The 25,599-nt window shown below is 34.9% G+C and overlaps 1 protein-coding gene across 2 annotated transcripts in view; it reads right to left on the bottom strand.

The window, feature by feature from the left end:
• Positions 1 to 25,599, bottom strand: part of LOC111059450 (neuroligin-4, Y-linked) — a 138,045-nt gene that overhangs the window by 74,143 nt on the left and 38,303 nt on the right. For both annotated transcript variants that reach the window (XM_039423218.1, XM_039423219.1), the window contains exon 4: positions 20,100 to 20,406. In XM_039423218.1, coding sequence (XP_039279152.1) covers positions 20,100 to 20,406 — 307 coding nt within the window. The remainder of the gene's footprint in view (positions 1 to 20,099; positions 20,407 to 25,599) is intronic.

Here is a 25,599-nt window from a genome sequence, read left to right as displayed (position 1 = left end):
TTTACAGGAATAGATCATTCATTTAGTTGTTAAAATTTATTACTAGATTACACTCATATAGTTCCGGCAGAATGATGTATACCGTATTGTGATAGCCTAATGATTGTTTACTAATCTCATGTTCACTCATATAATTATTCTGCATGCAAACAATAGCCGAACGAGTGTCAAGGGAGCTGTATCGAACTTTTTTTGTTGTGAGAAAAGTGTGAATAGAGCCCACACATGCTCATGCTAATAGTATGTAATATGCATAGTATATCTTCTATAGAATGCGTGATAGTGTGCACTGAACCTGTGATCGGGTGGGATAATTTTGGAGAAATTACTTTGTAACGAATTTACGAAGTTGGGGCTGTATGCGGATGTCTGGGGGATAACATGGCTGGAATAAGGTGTGAGCGCAATACTTGCTGTCACTGCAGTGTAAATGACCTGAGAAAATATTCTCTGCTGTTTTCTGTACCAGCATCCCAAAACTTCTTTTTCTCTCGAATTAAAGAAGGTTACTTTAGAAAAATAGTTTTGCTGCAGTTACAGATTCAATTGACCTGATAATTTATTTTCCGTATTACGTATTTAAGTTAAAAGTATTTTGAGATTTTCGTGGGATTTTTTATTCATCAATGTACAGAATCACACCCTTGGAATTGACAATGTTTAACTGTTTGTAGTATGACAGCTATCTAACTGTCTGAAGTAAAATTATATCAAGATGAAATACAGAGAGATCCAAAAGTCAAGAATTTCTGAACGCACATTTTCGTAAATAGAAGTTTCCGAATAGATGTATGTGGAATTCTGGTTGCCCTAGATCCTGAATCGAATCAAATATAATGAAGCATGAAAATGGAATCATAGATAACATAGCACCAAATTTCTATTTATTTTGTGATCTAATGCAGTTTACATACATTGAATTGGCGGTTTCTTACTCAAAGTTCTGCTAGTACTTTTCTTATCCCATGTGAGCCTACAATCACTCTTGAGAATAATTAGCAACAATATCTGCCGTTATATGTGATCGGGAGAGAACCAATTCAAACTTGAGTTCAATTTCCTTTTTAAAATGGGAGATTGATACAATATACGTTCTAAAGCTTCCAACCCTATAAGCTGCATCATGGAAAATCGTATAAGCGTAAAACAAGAGTGATCTCTATACAAGCGATTTTATCGACAAAATTACCTTACTCCTACGCGTATGTCGGAAGTAATCGAGCATAACTCGTTTATAAGAGTATGCTCACCTCTACTCTCGTAAGAATGTCAGGATCGCTTCTAACACTTGGCCTGCTACTTTTTACACCAACAAAACGTTATTACTCATTTTTTGTCGATCAAATATCTCTCTCAACTTTGTTCAAATATTAGAATACTATTCAAATAGTATTCTTCATGATATTCTCCAAGGCAATATTTGGATCGTTATGAATTCAGTGTATAATCCGTGTGGCTCTGCTACGATCTCCCTTGAGAAAATACATTAATTTCAGCTCAAATCCTATCTTCTTCCTGCTCGGCCAGATATTCAAACCACACTCAGTAGCCTAATTACTTCCAAATTGTATGATATCTATATTATTTATCTACCACTCTCTCCCTTCTTTGAGAGCATCCACTCTTTCTTTTCCTTTTAAAATTAAGGTTGTGGATCGTATGCATAGAGATATATTATAACTCCTTCGATTCTCTTCTACATGAATAGTTCAGGTACTGTCTACATTGTTGATTGATTGAAGGATTGGAATTCCACTATAATGATGAGCTCTGAATTATTTTCATTTATGTTATTGATTTCATGAAGACTATGATTTTTCTATAGAGTTCGATCTTGACCCGTTCAAGGGATGATAATAACACTCATCCACAGTCACAATTTCACATTGCGAGGATGCCAATCATTGCTACCCAGCTCTGTTCTGCTATCTTTGCTCTATTATCACTACTCTGATCATTACTAAGAGTGATTATCGGTGTGTGTGGTAATCTGTGTTGAAAGAGTATCTGATTTCTTATTCTGTCTCTACATGAATATTCTTCCAGATTGTAACATTTCCAGAATAACTCAATCTCTCGAATTTGTGAAATTAATATGTTTTTTGGGGTTTCCGATTACGTTGATCCACTCATACTTCACGACTATCATGATTGTGTTGTCTACTATACGAATGATAAATAGCAAAGAAAAGTGGTCCGTTTATGAATCACAGGGTTCTCAAACACGCACTAATTGTACATGGTTAAACGTATAGGTTAATAGGAAAATGTTCAATCAATCAAGGAAAGTGAGAGGCTGCTTTTCTAAACAGAGTATATTTGTTACACCATGTTTTCACACGAATTATTTGTAATGACAACAGCCCTCCAGGTGTATTTGCGTCTTTGAAGCCAGCTTTGCGAATCTAGATTATAATTCTCAAAATTGAATCAGTAGACAAAGGAAGAGGGGAACGAATATTTTGCAGATTCCATCTTTTCGCCGAGACGAGAGCCAATTAATATTCATACCAGCAGACATCACACTAACAACCTGTTTATCTCTCCGAGCTGCATAATTTGCACTAGTCTGCCTTTTCGCTGTGCTCATTTATTCTTAATATTATCTTTCTTTGTAAGTGAGCAGATCGACTTTGTCGTTGGGGTTGGGGGGATGATAAGCACAAGTGGATGCTGAGCGGCCATTTGTTTTTGCCGCCTCAAAGAAGAGGGAGAGATTAAGTTGATGATGAGAGAGAAAGAGTTGGCGAGGGATGAGTTTCTCAGGTCTCTCGACTATCGACCGACCTCGTGTCGTCATTGGAGGCCCCGCAGGAAGAGTTGCGGGCGTGTCAGAGGTGATGTCTCTTAAAAGCTTAGATAAGAGTTCCCAGTGGGGAACGGTCCGTTCCGGCCCCGTACATAAGACTATCATATGTCTCTCTCTCTTACCCCACCACGTGACTACAAGAAAGTTGCCTCCTCTTCCCCCCAGAAGCAATCTGCCTCACAAGCTCGAATATACAGCTTCATCGGCCATGAATAATTCACATGGTGTCCCTCTAAAATGCTACCACTTAAATCATGACCCCCTTGCAAGTGTCACCTGATTTATAAACACCACCCATCTCCAGCAATGAGTGCGGCAATTTTTAAATCCACTAAATTGCTTGGATGATGCAACCTTCTCAAGTTGAAGCTTTCTTGGTGGAGTTAAATTTCAAACTGTAAGACCGATGAAAAGAAACTATCATCTTGACCACCGATTATGTATTTTGAGTGCATTGGGTTTGAGAGGTGAACTTGCTGGAATCACTAAATGTGAAGTCCTCTATAAGATTAGAGCAGAGATTACTCCATTGGATCACAGATCATTGTCAATTCGATCAACTTCTTTGTCGATGAATAACCATGGATAAAATAATATGGTTCTCAAGATGTATGTTCTAGTATTCAATTGGGAGGGGAGAGTAGAAATCGAAATTATAGATGGATTGATAATTATTATCAGTGCAAACCAAAAAGATTTATTCTGCGTTACTTATAAAACGCAGCTCCAGGAGCTGGGAAAGAGATCAAAAACCGTGATTCAAATGGAAAATATGAACTGAATTCAATGTCCTGCTATTGAGATCCCAATAATATGCCTGTTTTTCAACGTTTTCTCATAGTTGAAGGCCTTGATTTCAAACTGTATAATCGAATTCTTCATAATACTTACTTCTTCCAATCACCCTGAAAGTGCCTTCATGTCTTGAAAGTTCTGTCACGCCTCTTGATCCATTAATTTTTCCCTATGAATTTGCTACTTTAAATAATCAGGTCACACATAAATGAATCCCTTTCCTCTATAATCCAAATTATCTCAAGTGACTGCTATTAACAAGTTATTACTACGCGACTTACTAACTGGGACAATTATGGATGATTTTTCCTCCTCTACAATTGCAATAAATCAAGCTCGAGTGTCTTCCAAGAGTCAAGAGACAAGCTGGAAAATATCCTCACTTGGAAAATATAAAAAAATCTAACGAGGATATTCTCATTTGCTCCAGAACGTTATGTGTCTCGTCCTCGCCTTCTGATTTAACGCAGTTTTTTATTCGAATAGACGAAACAGCTCAAAGTTGAGAAGAGATTGAGGCTGACGGATATGAAGTAAAAGGATCAAAGGAGAAGAACATGACGAAAAAGTTAATGGAACCTGGATGGGTGAGTCTGCTTTTGAAAAACAACGCTGGTCGTGACAGAGCTTGCAGTTCCATCAGACAAGTATCTCTCAACGAGATTTTCTCGCGAAGAACAAACATTTTCACAGATTTCAATTGAGCTTGAAAATGGAGTAAATAAAATTGTAGAATATACAAAGCACCCTCAAAAGAAGAGGAATGAGGAACATTATTTCATCCAGTTTCTTTTTCGTTTATTTATCAAATTCATTCATTTCTTCAGTTTACAAGTATTGGTATTATCGTCTCTCAACGGTGGTAGCGAATAATACTAATTTGAACCAGTTTTCAAGTGAAGCTATTGAATTCTCTCACAAGGAAGACAAGTTGAACTCCATGCGAACATGTACTGATAATACTAATCAATTAAGCAGTTCATCTTCAAATTACCAGATATATCACAATAAATCTCATAAATCCCAACAATAGTAGCTAATAATATTAATTTGAACCAGTTTGCAAGTGAAACTATTGAATTCTCTCACAAGGAAGACAGATTAAACTCTATGCGAACATTAATTATGATACCAATCAATTAAGCAGTTTATCTCCAAATTACCAGATATATAACTTCAAACCAATAATCTGATAACTTCATGAATGAATAACTAATACCTAATGAATTAAATAACTTTGCCGACTTCGACGTGGCTATTCAATACTAGTATTTAATTAGGGACAGCATCAGCTAACAGAGCGCAATGTATACTGATTAATTACACAGCATCTGGAATGCTAATTAGATGACTAGATTGCACCACTATCATTCAACCTGATGTGATAATAGTGATGGACACCTCTATTCAAATCATTCACGGCCAGATTCCACCTCCTAATTGTTATAGTCTCACACCTCCTATACATTAATAATAGTAGAGCCTATTCCAAGCTTTTGAGTTCCATATTGTGAACGCTTGTTAAAATAGGTTTCACCAGGTCCGATGAATTTGTGTTTCGGGTATAATAATTCTAGTTCCCCCCCACCACCGAAATAATGAGCATAAAGCAAAATCAGTACAGTCATTACAGAAAAAAGTACAGTCATCTGAATTTTTGACGGTAAAGGTATTTTTGACGTCCTGACTGTAAAGTAAAAAGGGCGTTCAGCGCAAAATACCCTCTGAATATGAGCAACAAAACTGATATTGTGTATGATGGGGTGTTTACTTGAATTAACTCAACACCTCACATTAACCTTGTTTCCCCCCCCCCCAAAAAAAATCCATATTCGCCACTGGTCTAGATGCAATTGTGGCTCACTACAATAAATCACTTGTCACTTTATATCAAAATATGATTTGAATAAAATTACTGTATTCAATTAATTTATTCTGTCGTGAAGTGTATATCGCAAGATATGATCAGCAATATTTCTAGATAAGACCAATATCAAATTAACTAGTTTGAATAGTGATAGTGGACAATTAAATAGAGTTCAACAGAAAGATTCCAAAGTACAAAATAAACTTTCAAGGATAGTTTCAAGGAAAAGGTTTTTCGAAGAACTTGAGTGAAAAACTTCGAGAGGAAGCTCCTAGGATTGGGGGAAGATTCATTTTAGAGAAGTGAATAAAATGGTAAATAAAAGTAAAGTAAAATAGTTTTCTATAATGGTGAATCTCTTCACTGAGGCGGATTGAAATAACCTATTCTCAATTCAAACAATACATTTTCCCAATCGAGTTGATCTTTATAGGCTTTTCTGGGTTCCGTTGATGTTGTCTATTGACTGATAAGTAGCATGTGATACGTTTTCATGACCCTGTTTAGGGGAGAATCTTGCCAGCGGCCTATCCACGTGAGCTACTTTATTATTTATGCTGTACTTCCATCCCTTCTGCGGCATATTCTCTCGTATGTAAACTCACATCTTAGCATCACTCAATCATTCATCTCCTTTATAACTCCATTCTCCACCTTAACAACTGAGAATATGGGAATATTTGATGATAGTGGAACAAAGAACTGTTCAGCAATTCGATCCAGAGTTATCAATGATATTGTGTGATAGGATTGGATCTCCGAGAAGAATTCCTTTGAAAACTACTTTTCTTCTTCTGTTTGGTGATAATTGTTATGAACATCGTACATCATCTTATTAAATAATTAAGATGAAGATAGTAATTAATTGCAAACGAAGGAAGGCTATTTCTTCTCTTCTATAATATTTGCTGAAGTTTACTGCTATCAATTCATTTACCGGTATTTGAATCCTTGATTGGTTGGAAGCTTTTAGTGGATTTGTTCATTGAAATGCACAGATTATCATCATTATCTAATTGTCACCTATTTTAGCAACTAGCAACTACGAGCCAGGAACTTCAATAAAAAATACTAATAAAATTCAACTTCAGGTTTATTGAACTCTAAATAGGTAGAACGAATTATTAAAAGTCAGGTAACATGTCAAATTTTCAAACAGAACAAAGTGATTCAGCAATTGAATAAAAAAAAAATAATTCAATTCCAATGTACACATTTTGGGAACCTACTAACTTGCTGTATTTAAATTTGGGCCTCGGTCATTCTATGGAATTGAATTTTGAGCTTAATAAGAAAAACAACAAAAGTTTGGCACCCACCATTTTAACAATATTCAAACTTGGACTCTTCAGAAACACTCACATACACTTCAATAAAACTCACTAAACTTGAACTCACACGCACAAATAATTTCCTGATTCTACTCCTACTAACTCTATAAAATTTAGTTTCCTATACAACTAGATAAAAATTACTGATAACTGGAAACTTAACAATTTGTCCCTCTGGAAGGGAAATGGGCCCATTCAGAGGACCGAGGCTCGCACACCGTTACATGTTTTCCCAGTTACGTCTCAATCCGAACTGAGGCCTTTTTCACTGAAAATTATTCCCCCTCCACGAGCGTTGAGCATGGCTTCCAGTCAGCCAAAGCTGCAAAAAGGGTCAATGGTCGTACAATTCCCAAATACAGTAGCTTTTTCGACAAGAAATTGAAACTGCATTTGGAAAAAGCACGAAAATTGCTTTAATCTCGACAACTAAGCAACAAGTTAGCAAATTCAAACAAGACAGAGTCAATTCTCAGACTAAAACGCAGGGTTCAACATACAGTTAGAATCAAAGTTCATTTCAGTTCAAAAACCTGAAAAACAATATAAGATACACAAAAACAACTACAATAATACCCACTTGATATTCACACTATTACATTACCCCCTCCCCTAAAAAAAAAGAATTCACTTTCATTATTTTTCATTCACACTTGCTCTCTCACTCTAAACACTTGACACTCTACTGATACTCTCATCTTCGGTTGACATCATCATCTTCGCCTGCAGCTAGAACCTGGAACATCCCTTCGATATGGATGGGGTTGGTCGAAGAGATGCACCCATGCACCTGACGGTAGCACCTAGCATCTCAGCCCGTCAGCCAGATCTATCAGCTGATAACGCTGCTATCACTGTAAACGCTGTCCTCGGCGTAATCAGTAAGGATCTCCGCCACCGATGATTCCAGAAACGTGGAATGACCGCAGCATCAATGACGTCATATTCCACAACTCTCTCAATCACTTTTTCAACATAGAATTTATTTGGGATGTGCCAGTCCCAGAAAGAAATAACTAACACTTGTTCAAAATAGAAATGACCGGACCCTTTGAAATTAATTCAACTCAAAATATTCACTTTTCACATAAGACAACAATAAATTTGAACGCATAATCTATTTCCTAAAACATAAAATACTGTCTCAAGTTATTTCATCTCATTATCCTCCTATCAATAAATTTTCAAAATAGATAACAATTATTCTATCTCTCTGTCTACGGTTTCAGAACAATAGCTTGCCAGCTTGCATTTCCAGATTAGCCTTCAATATTGTAGTCATAAAGCCGCGTCCACACTATGTCGATCGACTCTGTCGACCCGGTCGATCGACAAAGTCGCTCGACACCTTCGACTGTGTCGATCGACAAAATTGCCTCAGTACATGTGGACGAGTCGATCGACAACCATCATAAATGTTCATACATAATCGAGTGTTTTAAGTGTTTTAGTGTTTTAAGTGTTTTAGTGTTTAGTGTTTGACTTTGCAAATATCTAATTTTCTTTTCCACCTCCACTTTTTCAATGCCAAATGACACCGCAATTTCCATCAAACCATCATGCCGCTTGTTTTTGTTTTTATAGTCAACATCACTTGAATCCCATAAGTAACAACGATCACGGTACATTTCAATAAAATTAGACGTTTGGGTATCACTCCAATTCATTTTCAATAAAAATCTAAGCACTTGAACAACAGTATATTCACTATTCACTAACTAGTATATTCACTAACAGTATATTCACAACAGTATATTCACTAATTCACAACAGTATATTCACTAATTCACAACAGTATATCACTATTCTATTTTCTAAAACGGCAGTGACAAGATCGACACGTCCACACTGGTGCGTTCGACTCGACTTTTCTTTGATCTGGACCGACCTGAATCGGGTTGCGTTCGACTCGACTCGACAGCGCTCAACAATGTCGAGCGACACGTCCACACTTGTTCGACATTGTCGATCGACTTTGTCGATCGGTGTCGATCGACATAGTGTGGACGCGGCTTAACGTCCAACTCATTATTGATTCAATTATCTATCACGTTTTCAACTATTTTCCTTTTGTCTCTACCACTGTTTATTCTATATTCCTTCTCATGTTCTTCTTCTCCTTCTTTCGTTTCACTTTCACTCTCGTTCACAAAATAATATAATTATGATTTACTGTTCTACTTTTAATTTTCATTGTTCTAATCGTACAGTCCAAGGAGTATTTTATTCTCTTTCCAACTGTTACTTTTCTCTCTCATCGGTCATTCTCACTCATACACACTCATTGATATCTACACCGTCAACACTGTTTCTCTCCCTTTCCAACATACACTTCCGAGTCAGCTATCTCTCTTTCAATAATTCAGGTCAGATCTACTCGCAGCCTTAGCTTAGTCGAATAATAGAACTAAACCATGAAATAAAACACTTCCACTACCACTACTTCTTATTGATGGTCAATTTCCCTATCGCCCTCTTAAGATCCAGCATAGTCGAAAATACCTTCAATAAAGAATTACTACAACTATGGATTCCCGATCCATGTTCATAACAGCAGTTCACCCAACTGTGTTATCTCTCTCATTGAATTCAATCTCATCTTGGGATTCCCGATCCCAAAACCTCTCAGTCCCGCTGAATCGTCATCATCACTCGATAACACCGCCTGTATTATCCTCAGTACCTCAGGCCCGCTTAGTAAAAAAAAATCACATTTTAATCCATTTTACCTTATTCACCAATAATTTATGCCCAGAATAAACCAAAATCTCAAATTACAACCTACTCGATCCAGCCGTAAAGTAAGTATTCAGTTCAAACGGGCGGAAATAATACTATTCATTCATCATTCTTCCATAATATGAAATCTAATCATCTCAATCTCTCGCACCTAACTTTTTTTCCCGAAATACAACTGGATATAAAATCAACTTCATACCTCCTTGGACTATCTCTTAATTACAAAACATAATTTTAAAACAATTCCACACAAAATTTCCCTTGACGAATTACGCGATAATCATATTTGAACAAAAAAATTACATTATAACGTTTTTTAATTCAACAAAAATCAATTTCTCCCTATTAAACAATGCGCTCTACATTTTCTATATTCCCATCAGTCTGGTGCAATGTTGCCTGCTTCTGCCGTCACCGGAAAACTCATATTACAAATTTCCATTCCATTGTTCTTGGACTTAGATCGAATTTCACTCGGCAATATCCCCAAGCTCAACAACGGACAACTGATTTCCATCTGCATAATATGTTCAACTACAAAATAATTTTTAATTCAAATTTTCAGATTTCAAAACTCCTTTCATAACAGAAACTAACACTTTTCATCTCAAAATATTTCACGTATCACACTTACATAGTTATGTTATCACAATAAAATGTTATGTTCCTGCTCGTGTTACTAAGAAATTATTAATTTTGAAACAGGCTGTTTTCTCAATACTTCTTATCAATTCACAAAACTATTGATTTATCTGGCATTTCAATGTTTGTCATTTTTGCAGACAAACCCCACACACATGACACATAAATGGTGGAGGTATTTTCAACCCTACACCACACCTGTCATCATTTCTGTAACCGAAGATATCTTTGTCTCTATTTATTAATCTTCCAAAATATGAAATATATAAGAATACATGTGGTTCGATAGTCATTCTTGCAGACTATACCACCGCTGCGCACCAATGTAAACAGAGAAAGGCTGTTTCTTCTCTTCTATAATATTTGCTAAAGCTTACTGCTATCAATTCATCTACTGGTATTTGAATCCTTGATTGGTTGGAAGCTTTTAGTGGATTTGTTCATTGAAATGCACAGATTATCATCATTATCTAATTGCCACCTATTTTAGCAACTAGCAACTACGCGCCAGGAACTTCAATGGAAAATACTAATAAAATTCAACTTCAGGTTTATTGAACTCTAAATAGGTAGAACGAATTATTAAAAGTCAGGTAACATGTCAAATTTTCAAACAGAACAAAGTGATTCAGCAATTGAATGAAAAAAATATAATTCAATTCCAATCTACACATTTTGGGAACCTACTAACTTGCTGTATTTAAATTTGGGCCTCGATCATTCTATGGAATTGAATTTTGAGCTTAATAAGAAAAACAACAAGAGTTTGGCACTCACCATTTTAACAATATTCAAACTTGGACTCTTCAGAAACACTCACATACACTTCAATAAAACTCACTAAACTTGAACTCACACGCACAAATAATTTCCTGATTCTACTCCTACTAACTCTATAAAATTTGGTTTCCTATACAACTAGATAAAAATTACTGATAACTGGAAACTTAACAATTTGTCCCTCTGGAAGGGAAATGGGCCCATTCAGAGCACCAAGGCTCGCACACCGTTTCATGTTTTCCCAGTTACGTCTCAATTCGAACTGAGGCCTCTTTCACTGAAAATTATTCCCCCTCCACGAGCATTGAGCATAACTTCCAGTGGAAAAGCCAAAGCTGCAAAAAGGTCAATGGTCGTACAATTCCCAAATACAGTAGCTTTTTCGACAAGAAATTGAAACTGCATTTGAAAAAAGCACGAAAATTGCTTTAATTAATTTCGACAACACTAAGCAACAAGTTAGCGAATTCAAACAAGACAGAGTCAATTCTCAGACTAAAACGCAGGGTTCAACATACAGTTGGAATCAAAGTTCATTTCAGTTCAAAAACCTGATAAACAATATAAGATACACAAAAACAACTACAATAATACCCACTCAATATTCACACTATTACATAATATCAAAAGAGAGGTTTCTTCTATCAAGAGATATTCTCATTTTGATGGAGTTTTATATTCAGGAAACCTCCGATATATTTCCATCTATTGCTCGAGATACATTAATTAGATAATAGAGCTGGTATAGAGCCCTATGTATTAATATTTGAATGATGGACTATTACAGTTGAACTTAGTTTAGAGTTGAAAAATTGATAATTCTATTGTATGAATAGAGAGAGAAGCACTAAAAGCATTAGTATTTCTAAAAAAAAGTTTTGACCTATAGGTCTGAATTATTTCTACTCATTTTTGCAGGAGTTATTCTCTTAAGCAAAAAGTACTGTATTTGATAACCTTTGATAAGACCTGTAGTGATATTAAATATGATAAAACTTTGTTTATTTGGACTGTTAGAGTGGACTGTTTAGAGAACTGTTCCAATCACCTTTCAATAGAATTGAAGTTTTTTCAAAAGCAATTATTCATGTTGTATGCTTATCCTGAAAGGTGATTCCCACATCATTCTCATGCGACAGGGAAGATGATACTAGAATTGATACCAGGGGAGAATTATTAATCAACAATGTCAGAAGATATTTGAAATTGAGAGGTACTGAAATCAAAACCCTGAGTACAAATTATTGTTATGATTAGGATGACGAAACATGTTTCACAAGGTGTTTCTTACACCAATTTCATCATGAAAAAAGTGGAAAACAATCTATGTCAGAGGAAAATTTAGTTCTATCAATGAGGGGATAATCTGGAACGGAGGAGATTAAAGGATCTGATTTGATCCAGCATATTCAAAGGATGTGTGGTACACTAGATCTGATATCTCGACTCCAAGGCCTGGGTTTCTAGTAGCTCAATTGGATCAATATGTATCTGGTATCAACCCAGACCGTAATTGGGTTCTGAACACAAGAACGTTGATGAGCCATGAATGGCTATCGCTATCCGTACTATAAAGAACAAGACTGCAGTCTGACATAGACAAAAAAAGAATTTGATACGGAAAAAATGTTTTTTCAAGAATATTGAGAGATTCACTGAGAGCATAAATATGAGGAATTCCGAGAGAATGATACTCTGGTAGGGTTCAATCAATGGTGTAGAATTATCTCATTTATTCCGATAACCATTATCTCATTTTCGGAAGGAAGTGACATTTTTTCACCTTCATTTCTGAACTACAATTATGAATTATTAATATTGGCATTATTGTACAGATGACTCTTAAATACTGAGCTCATAGTTCCAGACCATCATTGGAGAATACTCAAATGTGTCTTAGCAAAATTTCAATTATTATTTTTGATAGTTGAAATCAATGTACCTAGAATACATTTTCTGTTACAGATGATATTTATTATCATATGATTTCAATACATTAGTTACCAGAACGTTAATAACAGTCTAGTCTTAAATGTATTAAAAATAAAGATGGTTGGTTGATATGAAGAGTATTATTTATTCAATATCTAACATGGCGCAGTCGAAAATAAGATAAAACAAGAAAGTTATAATAGAATAATTGAATTATTAAATGTTCAAGTGAGAAGTGATAGCTCAACATTGAAAATGAAATTCAACAAACCAGGTATGCTAGTTGTACATGGGGATATCGCAGATAATTTTGCCAACTTCAAAGAAGAAGTAACAATCTTAAGCAACACAGTGCTACCGAGACTGTAAAGAAATCTCGAGAAATACAAGTAGCTAGATTGAAAAACTTACTGGGACCTGATGGACTTTAATTGTACAACACATTATCAGGGGAGAAAGACATTGAAACGGTTACCTCAATTCTTGAAGTTTTGGAGAAATATTGTAAGCCTAAACAAAACATGACAATGGACATCTACAAATTGCTAACCAGAAAACAAAGTCCTAATGAACCATTTGATAGTTTCTATGCAGATTTAAGAAGATTAATAAAACCTTGTAACCTCAATGACCAGGAAGATAAAATTATGAAAGCACTAATAGCACTCGGAGTGAACTCGAGAGAATTACAGCAAAAACTTCTTCGTGAAGATGCTAATCTTGAAAAGGTAGTCAACTTTTGCAAATCAGTTGAGCTTGCGGATAAAAATTTGGAAATATTGAACAGAGGCACTGAAATCATGAGAGGTGTTGACTCAGTCAAACAGACGCCTTCCATCCCTACAGCTAAGTCAGGTAATCCTATTCTTAATGAAAAATTTAACAAGTCGTCAGTAATCAATCACAAATGTTACTTCAGATGTGGTAGAAAACACTCTGGGATTTGTCCAGCTTTAGGGAAGATTTGCAACTATTGCTCAAAACCCAATCATTTTTCCATAGTATGTTGATTCAAACAATCCCAGCAAACTCATGAGATTAGCAGCAAGGAAGATCAAAGTTATGAGGAAGCGGAAGTAATGGAATCACCTCATGAAATTGATAGCATTTATACTGTAAACTTACTTAATAAAAAACGGGTATGGTTACAAGAATTGCTTCTAAATGGGCATAAAATAAAATTCAAGCTTGACAGTGGAGCTGATGTTAATATTCTACCATTTAACTTACTTGGAAAATATGGTATTCCATACAAGTCATTGGAGAAATGTAATGTACTGTTGGAGGCTTTTGGGGGTTTTAAGATAAGACCTGTAGGTTGTGTAACTGTACAAATTGAATCTGAGTCTAAAATATCCATAGCAAAGTTTATAATTGTAAAGTGTCCTCCAGATGTTCCAATCCTAGGCCTAGAATCATGTTATCAATGATACTGCATTGCTAGTAATTCAAAAGAAGAAAATGATATGATACTGACTAAAGTTTTAGAAAGAGCAAAGAAATTTCATGTAAAATTCAACTTCAAAAAATTTCAGTATTGTGTGCCTCAAATAAAATATCTAGGTGTAATATTTTGCGAAAAAGGCATGCTACCCGACCCCGAGAAGATTGAAATAATACAGAAACTTGAAAATCCAAAGAATAAAAAAGATCTACAATGCATGTTGGGAATGGTAAACTACTTAAGACATTTCATCCCAAATAATTATGTCAGAGTTAATATCACCCATGAGAAAACTTCTGAGGAAAGATACTTTATGGGAATGGAACGAAACTCACAGTCAAGCTTTCCAGAGATTAAAACAGGCAATATGCAGTCCTCAAGTATTAAGAGCATTCGACCCAAAGAGCCCAATTGAAATACAATGTGATGCATCGAAGGAATCACTTGGCTTTTGTTTGCTTCAAGAAGGAAAACCATTGTACTTTGGATCAAGATCAATGACAATAACTGAAGAATCCTATGCTCAAGTGGAAAAAGAAATGCTAGTCATTTGCTTTGCCATAAACAAACTACACAACTACGTCTATGGCCATGACTCTGTCACTATTTTTACTGATCACCTACCTTTGGTGTCAGTCATGTCCAAGCCAATGGATAGAATTTTGAACAACCGACTAAAAAGGCTCAAACCGAAGCTTATTAATTATACTTTGGAAGTGAAATATTTACCCGGAAAATATATGTTCATTGCAGATTATTTGTCCCGTACAGGGATCAAAACTACGACCAAAGAGGACCAATCAATGAAAGACTTTATTCACACGCTGGGATCTACAGACGTGAAAATAATTGAACCTAAGCTAAAAGAATTTGTAGAAAAAACCAAAGAAGATGAAAATCTAAGAGACGTTGTATCATATCTGCATGAAGGATGGCCTGACATGGACGCGATAACCGGTGATGTGAAACACTTTTACAGAATAAGAAATGACTTGCAACTGAGTAATGGTTTATTGTATTCTGGAACAAGGTTAATTGTACCTCTAAAACTCCGGAATTTTATAATGAGTCGCTTACATGAAACTCACCTTGGCAGTTCGAAGATTAATTCTCTTGTTGATCAGTTCTACTATTGGCCAGGTATATATTCAGATATTCGCAATTTGATATTATCATGTAACATTTGTCAAAGGTTTAAAAAATCAAAAACTAAAGACCCACTGATCAATCACGACATTCCAGATAAACCGTTTTGTGAAATTGCAGCGGACATTGCAGAAGTCGATAGATTGAACTACTTAATTGTAATTGATTATTATTCAAGATGGATTGAAGCATACCCAATCAATAGCAAAAGCAGCTTTACCATAATTAAAAAATTTAAGGAAACATTCAGCAGATTTGGAATACCTCAAACACTAATAGCAGATAACATGCCATTTAATAGCAGAGAAATGCATCAATTTGCAGAGAATTGGGGATTCAAAATTACCACATCAAGTCCATACCATCCAAAATCAAATGGATTAGCAGAAAAGGCAGTTGGAATATTCAAAACTATGTTTAAAAAGGCAGCTGCAAACAAGCAAGATTTGGAATTGTATTTACTAAATTATCGTAATGCTCCCGTAGCTGGATTGGGATATACACCTTCACAGCTTCTTAATAGCAGACATATAAGAACTAAGATTCCTATACCACATTACGCATTGAATCCAAAAATTGTACCTAATGAGATAATCGACAAGATGGCAAAGAATCAATCAATTCAAAAACTTTACTATGATCGTAATGTATCTAAAAACACCGAAGATTTTGTAGTTGGAGAGGAGATATACATGCAGAATATTCATAACAAAGAATGGGAAAAGGGAAGAATAATTGAGAAATTACCACAACCACGTTCATTCCTGGTTAGAAACAATAATGGCGGTGTTCAGCGAAGAAACACAATTCATATACGAAAAATAAAAAGGGGAATATAGGATAATATAAAGTCTTGAAGAGGGAGATGTTACAGATGATATTTATTATCATATGATTTCAATACATTAGTTACCAGAACGTTAATAACAGTCTAGTCTTAAATGTATTAAAAATAAAGATGGTTGGTTGATATGAAGAGTATTATTTATTCAATATCTAACATTTTCATATTGTTTTTATTAACTAGTATACATTGTATGCTAGGTACATTGGTTGATATGGTTAACAATAGTAATATTCAGTACAATGTTTTCCATCTTCTCAGCCGATAAGTATATCACAATATTTACATTTATATTCTATAAATGTATTTCTCCCTACCTAGAACTAAGAAAAACTTGAACATTCAGTTCACAAAGTTACTCCTCCACTGTGAGTAACTGATTATCAAGTGTGAGAGACTCATGAAATGTAACAGCATCTTACTTATAGTGAGTCACATCCCACTAAGCATCAAACCTGCAATACCATAAAAATCTAACTGAAAAAGAACATCACCCCAAAGGGCAGATCATCAATGAATAATGGAATTAGTTATTTGTGCAACTAGTGCGCTAAGTGACAGTTTGCTGCACCAAAAGAAACGTTTACGCACGAGCCGTAGGCGAGTGCAGAATAATGGTTTCTTGAGTGCAGCAAACAAACTTTGTGCACGTATTTCACATTACATTTTTCCTACAGTTACCATTGAATATGAAAAGTGGGTAATTATGGGTGAAATTCCCTGAAATCCATCCAATGTTTTTCTGTGTAATTTTATTATTAATAAAAACCTTAATTTATTTGAAATTGAATTATAATAATTGAATTAATCAAGGCACATAATGGCAAGGCAACGCCGTTCTCCACTGCCATATTATAATGTGGACCACAGTCAGTGTTACCAACTTGATTTCGATTTTTCTACACTGGTACTCCATATAACCTACTAACTATTTTGCGTTGTCATGCTGCAAATCTGGAGTATGCAAAGTAATACTTTGCGCACTAGAGCGGAAAAGTGATTCTTTGCGGCCTGCAATCAGAGCAGAAATGGTCACTTTTCAAGGTATGTGTAGGAAATAGTTATTTGTGCATCTAGGGACTAAAGTGTAACTTTTTCTCCCTGAGGGAAACTGTTGTTGCCCGAGGCCTGCCGAGGGCAACAATTTCCCTGAGGGAGAAAAAGCACTTTAGTCACGTGATGCACATAACATTTTTCCTCCACCTACATTGCAAAACGTACTACAAAAAATACCTTTCATAATATGATCCTTCGCTTCAACAAATTGTGTTCTAACATTTTTCTTGGGTATTTAATCTTCTCCAATTTATATATGCTTGACATTAGAAAAGAATGGTCCAGTGGTGAAAGGGTGTGCAGTCTATAGATTCACAATATTATTTGAAAAAAAAATGCTAAAAAGAACGAGATTTTTCCGAAATCAAAACGCACACTTCCAAGCACATTGTTTTTAATTTCACTCTGTTTTTCACTTTTAGACACTGTTTTTCACTTTCACACTGTTTTCCACTTTTACACTGTTTTTCACTTTCACACTAAAACTTAATTCTATCCTAATTGCTACTGTAATAGTTGTTGACATTAATTGTACATTGGTGGCAGTTTTGAAAAATTGTGTTTGGTGCTGATGACATTGCGGCTGAACTGGATTGTGGCTGCCTTGCCATCACTGTTGGCGAAGGAAGTTCTTCGTTGCTGGATAATACTGGCATAGGTCTATTTGCAGTATGATCCAAATTAATATTTCGGTTACTATTCTGGTTTAAAATAGCATGTGCTGTTGCTATTTTATTACCCATCGATTCCTCAATGTAGCCTTCGGCTACTGTGAATAGTTAATTCTGTAACTATTATTAGAGATGGGTAGTGGAAAGTAATTATTGCTTAATAGGATATCCTGTGCGATTAGGAAGCATTCGAATGATTGAATATCCTCAATAAATTATTACGCACACTAACTATACTATTGCACCATCATGTTCCATAATACATGTTACGAACTCGTATTGTGTGGTGGTAAAATGAGAAGTTTGTATTAGAAGAGGATATCAAATTTTATACATTCGTAACTATGAATATTAATGTTTCTTCTAGAATTTTCCATGAATTATCCAAATTGTCCAAATTATTTGAAGCCATGACAGGAGAGAATAGCGAAGGGTTTGAAAACTATAGATCATAGGCCATTTTAGGATCTTCACGATAGTGTTAATAATCCCCATATTTTGATCCCATAATAATAAAAATATCATTTAAAATAGTACACAATAATCCATACTCTATGATCTTCTCATAATCGTGAATCGTTAAATGTGCACTAAGAACTCCTCAGCGCTTGGCAATGTTAATGTAAGCCTTCTAAATTACAAATAATTATAATAGTATCTTCTAATCCACTCAATACAATACAAAACAATAATGTTTTTTAGGGAGATAACAGACAAATCTGCTAACAGAAGCTAGCACCCCAGCACCTTGTGCTTCTTTCAAAATACCCATTCCAATGCTTTCGCAATTAGTTTTAACGAGATCTCACTGTATAAAGCATATTTCCAAATTGGGTATTGATAAAATCTATTTTGGTTTATTAATGAACGAGTGAAAAGAGGCTCGTTTCAATTATTTCTCATTGTATAGAACTCATCTATATAGTGTGCATTGAAATGTATTTGGTTTTCCAATCACAGTATTCAGAATTACTGCATTTAATAGTGTCTTCGAATTCTAGAAATGTTTATGTCTGATAGGCTTTTCTCAATATTCTTCATAATCTTGAAATTGCATAGGATATCCCTGATATAAACTGATAATTTTATTCAATTCACAACAAAATACAAAAAACATACAATAAAAATACAAAATTATAATATTTATACAAAAATAGGCTTCATCCTGGGATGTGCTGAGTAGGAAGAAAGGATGAAAAATTCCTAGCCAACTACGGTTTCACATGTAAAATAGGCTGGTATATTCTTGGTGCTCTTGATATTCTTGATATTTGATAGAATATTCGTTATATTCTTGATATTTGATAGAATATTTTTGATATCCTTGATACTGTGAACAGTAGACCTCACGCAGTTAAAAACCACAGCCTCCTCTAAAACTGTCCATCAGAGTGAATCATGTCCTGTCCTGACTTGCCAGCGAGACATCGGTGTGTAAACAACTGATGGCTGTTTGAGTTGTTGTATTGACAATAATTATTATTATCAATAACAAAATTTGTTGTAAACAACTATGCTACTATTATCAAAAGCATACCGAGTTGAAATAAGAGAAAATTCGGGAGAAATGCTACTTCGAGTTATCAATTGCATGCCTCATTGCTTGAAATTAATAGTCCACACGACAGCTGATTTTTCACTAAGTTTCATTGACAAAATTATTAAATTGCATGTGCACGCAATTTATGATTCACTCGACAGCTGATTTATGATGAATAATTCTATATTCTAATTTTTACGGTAATGTTAGCGTACGAAGGAGACTCCTTTTTCTTTTGTATTATCCTTAAAATGCAAAATTTCAAAAAACCGTATAAGTCATATACGTCGACGCGAAATTCAAAGAGGAACGAACATACCTGTCAAATTTCATGTAAATCTATTGCCGCGTTTCGCCGTAAATGAGTAACCTAAAAATAATTATAAAGAGATATGCAAAACCTTCTACTTGAATGGTAGACCTCACTTCGCTCGGTCAATCATAGATATTCTTGATATTCTTGATATGCTTGAAATGGAAACGAAATGTTGACGGTGATTTACCTGTGGCTGGCATGTAGATATTCATGTGGAGACAGTCTTCGCTGTAGTTGGCTAGGAGAGGCACCAGCTGTGAGAGGAGGGTGAGCCGCCCACGCGGCATTGTCTGCAGCAAGGCGGTGCGATTCGACAGGTCGGGCGGTCGCTGCGGACAGACGGTCGGCAGAGTGTCGGCAAGTCGTGTACCCTTCCATGGTCGCGGTCTGCCCGCCCACGCGAACCGTCTCTCGCCGACCGGCGCGGCCGCGTATGGAACCCCTAGAAACGCCTCCACTGGCTCCAGGTAGCGTGAGTTCAGTTCCAGTATCACCTGTCAACACAAGAAAATTGTTTGTAAAAACGTACTCAAAGCTCGCAATTCTATTTTATCAATCAAAGAAGAAATTTCATGAATGAGCTATTTTTGTATTTTTTCGTTAAGACTACCCTTCAATAGGAATAAAAAATAAAAATCCAAGTACCCTTAGAAACTAAATACCCTAATCGAGTACCCTAATTTTGAAAAAAGGTACTTGAATTTTCATTTTTTATTTCTATGAGCTATATTTTTTGTCCGTTCTGTCTACTTCGATTCCTGACTTATGAAGTTCAGATGCGTAATAGAATATAACATAATTATGTGATAGCTGCTAGAAAATGTTGATTCCAATTATAGGAATACTGCAATGTGATAGATTAGATATAATAATACTGTTGTGAGTCGGAACAGGCAAGAGCATAACCTTGAATGGAATAATGAGGAGAAGAAGATGAGATTCGTATCAGATAAAGGATTCGAAATCAAATTATCTACTTTTATACATCCACTTCTATATTTAATTCCCTCTGATTTTAAATACCGTTAAACAATAAGTATTCTAGTCGACCTTTTAAAATATAGAACTAATATTTTTCAGCTTATGTTTCTCATTATCTCAACAATCACTGAGTAACATGCTTCTAAGAGGTTTTATTTGATTCCTTAGCTTATTTTACACAGTGGTACCCACAGACTGCATCTTTGGAATTCTTGGGCGGGGGTCCCAAAGAAGGTCAGTGGTGTTTAAATTCTATCCCAACTTTGGGGAGGCAGCGTCTATGGTCTTTGGGGGTTGTGTGCAACCCTGTTTTATAAAATAATTTATCATTGAGGCTGCATCATATAGGCTCCATAAATATGGAAATTTGAAGAAAAATGTGCGATCTCCGTAATTTTTTCTTGGTAACGTAGCGTTTCAGGACCCAAGATTACTGTAATATATTCTTTATTCCAATGTCCCATAACCACTCACGAAATTTTAATTAAGTTTTCAATAGGGAATAAACATTTTTCTAACCTATAAATTAACAAAGAAACAGGCAATCTGGACAAAATCTTATAATATGTAACAATAAGGCGTACAAAACCAACATATATTTCCTTCAACCGCAATGTGAGTTTAGTTTAGTTTTTTGGTTTCTTAATAATTCAATATCTTCAAGTTTTGAATTACAGTTTGGTGCAATATTCCCATTCTTCTTTGTTTTCAATCTTATTAAATTCGAAATTTTGTTTTGTATATTTCTAGACTCAAAATTTTATTCTAAAGTGAAGCAACATTACCTACTTTTGGACTTATTTTTATCAAAATTCGGATAGGGAACAGTTTTGGGCTAGGCCTGTTAGTCCTTTTTTGATTATTCATCTGATTTGTGTATTATGAAATGTGAAAAAATGAATAAAAAATAACCTTATAAAGGTTCAAAAACCTTTGAACCACTCGATATATATTGGTTCACTTGCTTGGAAGGTGTCTTAACTGACTGAAGAGGAATGTACTTAATGCTCATGTACTGTACTCATGTACTCGTCAAAAAATAGCTGTATAAAAAACCGTTGTTATGATACAAACAAGAATATGATAGATCAAAGCTGAAGTGAATTGGTTCAAGTTTCTTGAGAATTAAGGAAAATGAGAGTTTTCGCAATTCCACATGAGAAACATTAAACTATCGGGAGCCCGTTTTTTATTGTAGTGAGTGTGATTGCAAATGGTGAGATCATTCGAATTGATATTCCTATCCACTGCAAAGTCAAATGCAGAAGGCCCCATTGAGCTGATATTCTCCAGCTAGAATCGTCAGCGCCTGCCCATCCCATTCAGCTACTATTTGCAAATTCCAAGAGGCTTTGATAAATGCTCCGTAGCAAGGAAAAACTCTACTATCTCCGACGTTTTGTCCTCTAGCAAGCTTCATTCCGAAAGAAATTCTCAATCTATATAATTGATGTTCAATGTTCAATTCTATTTCATGGCTAGTTTCATTTAAATAAGAGAACTCGCCTTCTTGAAATCTTTCAATCAAGCATAGGAATATTCGTACTCCAAGCCAGTTACTCACACGTCGATTCTTTGCCGTCCGATTTTTTGACGTCATTACTAATTCTACCAGATTGAACGGTACTCGGCCGACACATGATATGTGCAGATAGATCAATTGAGATAGATAGTTTCATCTTCCAACATTTCATCTTCTAATTCCATCATTATCTTCTAATTCAATAGAAATTTCCATCAAGAATCTGAATTCATCTGCTGTGAGCTTATTGATGGGTTTAACGTTCCAGAAATCATATCAAACACAGAGTACATCATGCAGATACACATCATGTGTTGTCAAGTTATGTTCAATTCAATAGAATTTATAAGGACGGCAAAAAATCGGAGTGTGTGTAACTGGTCTTGAAGGTTCTTGACACGATTCTCATTCGATTGAGATGGAGTTGATAATATTTCAGACAATAATGAAAAGCGCAGTGCACCTCAGTAGACTTTACAGAAGTTACATACAAAAGAATTCATAAAAATGAGCTGCATCGAAGAATTCACTCTTCATACTAAGCTTGAATAAATGGTACTAATTCACTTAATGGTATTAATTGATCAAAAAAGCTATATTTTTTTTATAGAGTACAGAACTACGAATAAGTTGAAAAATCGCCGTGAGTTCTAAAGACAAGTTTTTTGTTTCAATCCCGACACTCAGCATGTTTATATGTGTTTATAGTTTCACTATCTTATATTTCAAATTCTAATCATCTACAATCACTTTATCCTAGTATTCCACATCATGTTTCACTATTACGTCAGAAAAACTATCCATAACATCTTTCGTTGAAATATTCCAATTTTTATCATTATCAGCAAGAAAAGAAATCAATCCATAACATCTTCCGAACTCATCTGCTGTAAGCTTATTGATGGGTTTAACGTTCACGAAATCATATCAAACACAGAGTACATCATTTTCCAAGCATGTCTTGAATTCTCCGCAATGCTATACGTTTTACTGATTCAAAATTCTGGAATCTCTGCGAATATGAGTTATTTGAAACTTCTCATGCAAAGTTGCATGCACGGTACCCATGTCTATCAAAACTTCCATTGAGGATACTTTCATAAATGCTAGAATCATTTTCGAATTGGACGACAATGTGATGATGTCATCGGTGATTAAATTTGATAGACGCTACTTGGTGTGTTGATATGTCAAACTGTTGAAATACTGATATGTGCTAACTGACTTGTGAAACTGGGCGTCAGTTATCTGGGAGCATTATTATGAACGTTATATGAGCTTTAAATCTTAGTGAGATGGGCGTAGTGAGTGAAGACTCCGTTGCTCTATTCATTATCAACTGATTGACCACAACCAAGCGTATTGGGTTGAGTCCATCGATTTCTCTGGCAATGTTAGAAACGTGAAAGTGTAAGTCCCAAGTCCAAAGTGTAAGTGGTGGCAAAGCACGTCAAATCTCATTGCAGCGGAAGTGTTCCAAAGTAATTAACTCTGGTGAGTACGCAGTGAACTTTGATTAAGCCATGTTTGATAGTGCGCCGCCAGTTATAATCGTTTGCAGTAATCATGGTCCAGAAAATCTGAATATTATTGGATTTGGGCAACGTTAATTACACTTCTACTGTTAGTTAGTGACCTACAAACTTTCACTGTCTGAATTCAAATAATATCAATGATGGAAGTTCGATTCAAGTAATGAAGTTTGATTTGAAATATTATCGATTGATCAAAATATAAGGTTTTTCATTGAACTTTACCTATCTTTTTAAATAAAATAAAACTAGCTATGTGTGAGATGTTGATGAGATCAATTCTTTCTTATAAAGATTTATCAGTATCATCATGCATGAAGTATATTAGCGTTCACATGGCTGCCTCGGATTAGTGTGATAGTGGAGATCTGAGAAATCTTCCAACTCCAAACTAATTATTTATTAGAAACAACGTTATTCAAAAACAGTAATGTTTTCATTGTATTCAAAGCACCAATTATTTAGGAGAAAGTGAATCAAACACAGTCAATTGTGTTTCTTGGCAACTAATCTATTAATCAAGCAACCAATCTAACACAAATTTCAAGGCAACTAATTAATTAACTAAGCAACCTATTAATTAACTAAGCAATTAATTGTCAACCTGAGGACTCATTGCATTTGAAAATGCACTCTGATCCTCACTGCTTGAATGATGGGTTGAACTGTTTGTGCCAACAAATTGAAAAAGTTAATTCTATAAAATATTTGGGAGTGATGGTGGATAGATATTTGAAATGGGATACTCATATGAATTACCTATCTTCTAAACTTGAATCTCTTATTTATAGTTTCTACAAAGTAAATCAATTGAAAGACCTGGATGTAAAAAGATCAATTTATTTTGCGTATGCTCACTCGCTGTTTCAATATGCGATTGAAGCTTGGGGTGGTGCATATGATTGTCACTTTAATAAAGTCTTCACACTACAAAAGCATCTTATAAGGGCAGCACTGGGTAAACCAAGACGATACCCAAGCAAGAAACTTTTTGAAGAATTAAGTGTTCCCACACTAAGACAGATGTATGTAACTAGGATTGTTTTGCACTTAAATAAGAATAGAAGTAATCTAGAAATTAGAAATATACCGTACCAAACTCCTTCATTAGCATTAAATAATTTCAATATCAACTTAATAAAACTAGTAGTTTGTCGACATCAATTCACCTATCTTTGCAATATATTTTCAAACAAAATTCCGATAAAATCAATTAATTCAAAAATTACTAAAGCACTTATCAAGGAAATAAATGTATGGGTTAAGCAGAATATATATTTTACAATGCCTAAATGTTAAGAAATCTATTCATGATTCTTTTGAGTTTTGAATGTCTTTCTATCTTTTGTACTATTTATGAAAATTGATTAAGCACTGGGATGTGCTCACAACTGAAAATTTCATTTTTTATTGTATTCTTCTTCATTAGTTTGCATTTAGAAGATTTAAATGTAGGCTGTATGACTTGTTTTTGGTTATCATCTGTATGATTGGTTTTAACACGAAATTATTCAATTCTTATCATTGTATTATTTATAAGAAGACATATATGTATTATTTACAAGAAGTAATACTATAATATTTATTACATAGGTATATATTTCTTTCCATACAATATGGTAAGTAATTAATTGACTCAGCAACCAATCAAA

This window comes from Nilaparvata lugens, chromosome 3 (assembly GCF_014356525.2).
Source record: "Nilaparvata lugens isolate BPH chromosome 3, ASM1435652v1, whole genome shotgun sequence".
NCBI classification, from domain to species: domain Eukaryota; kingdom Metazoa; phylum Arthropoda; class Insecta; order Hemiptera; family Delphacidae; genus Nilaparvata; species Nilaparvata lugens.
Note: the sequence above shows the minus strand (reverse complement) of the source record. Positions and strands in the feature narration are given on the sequence as shown.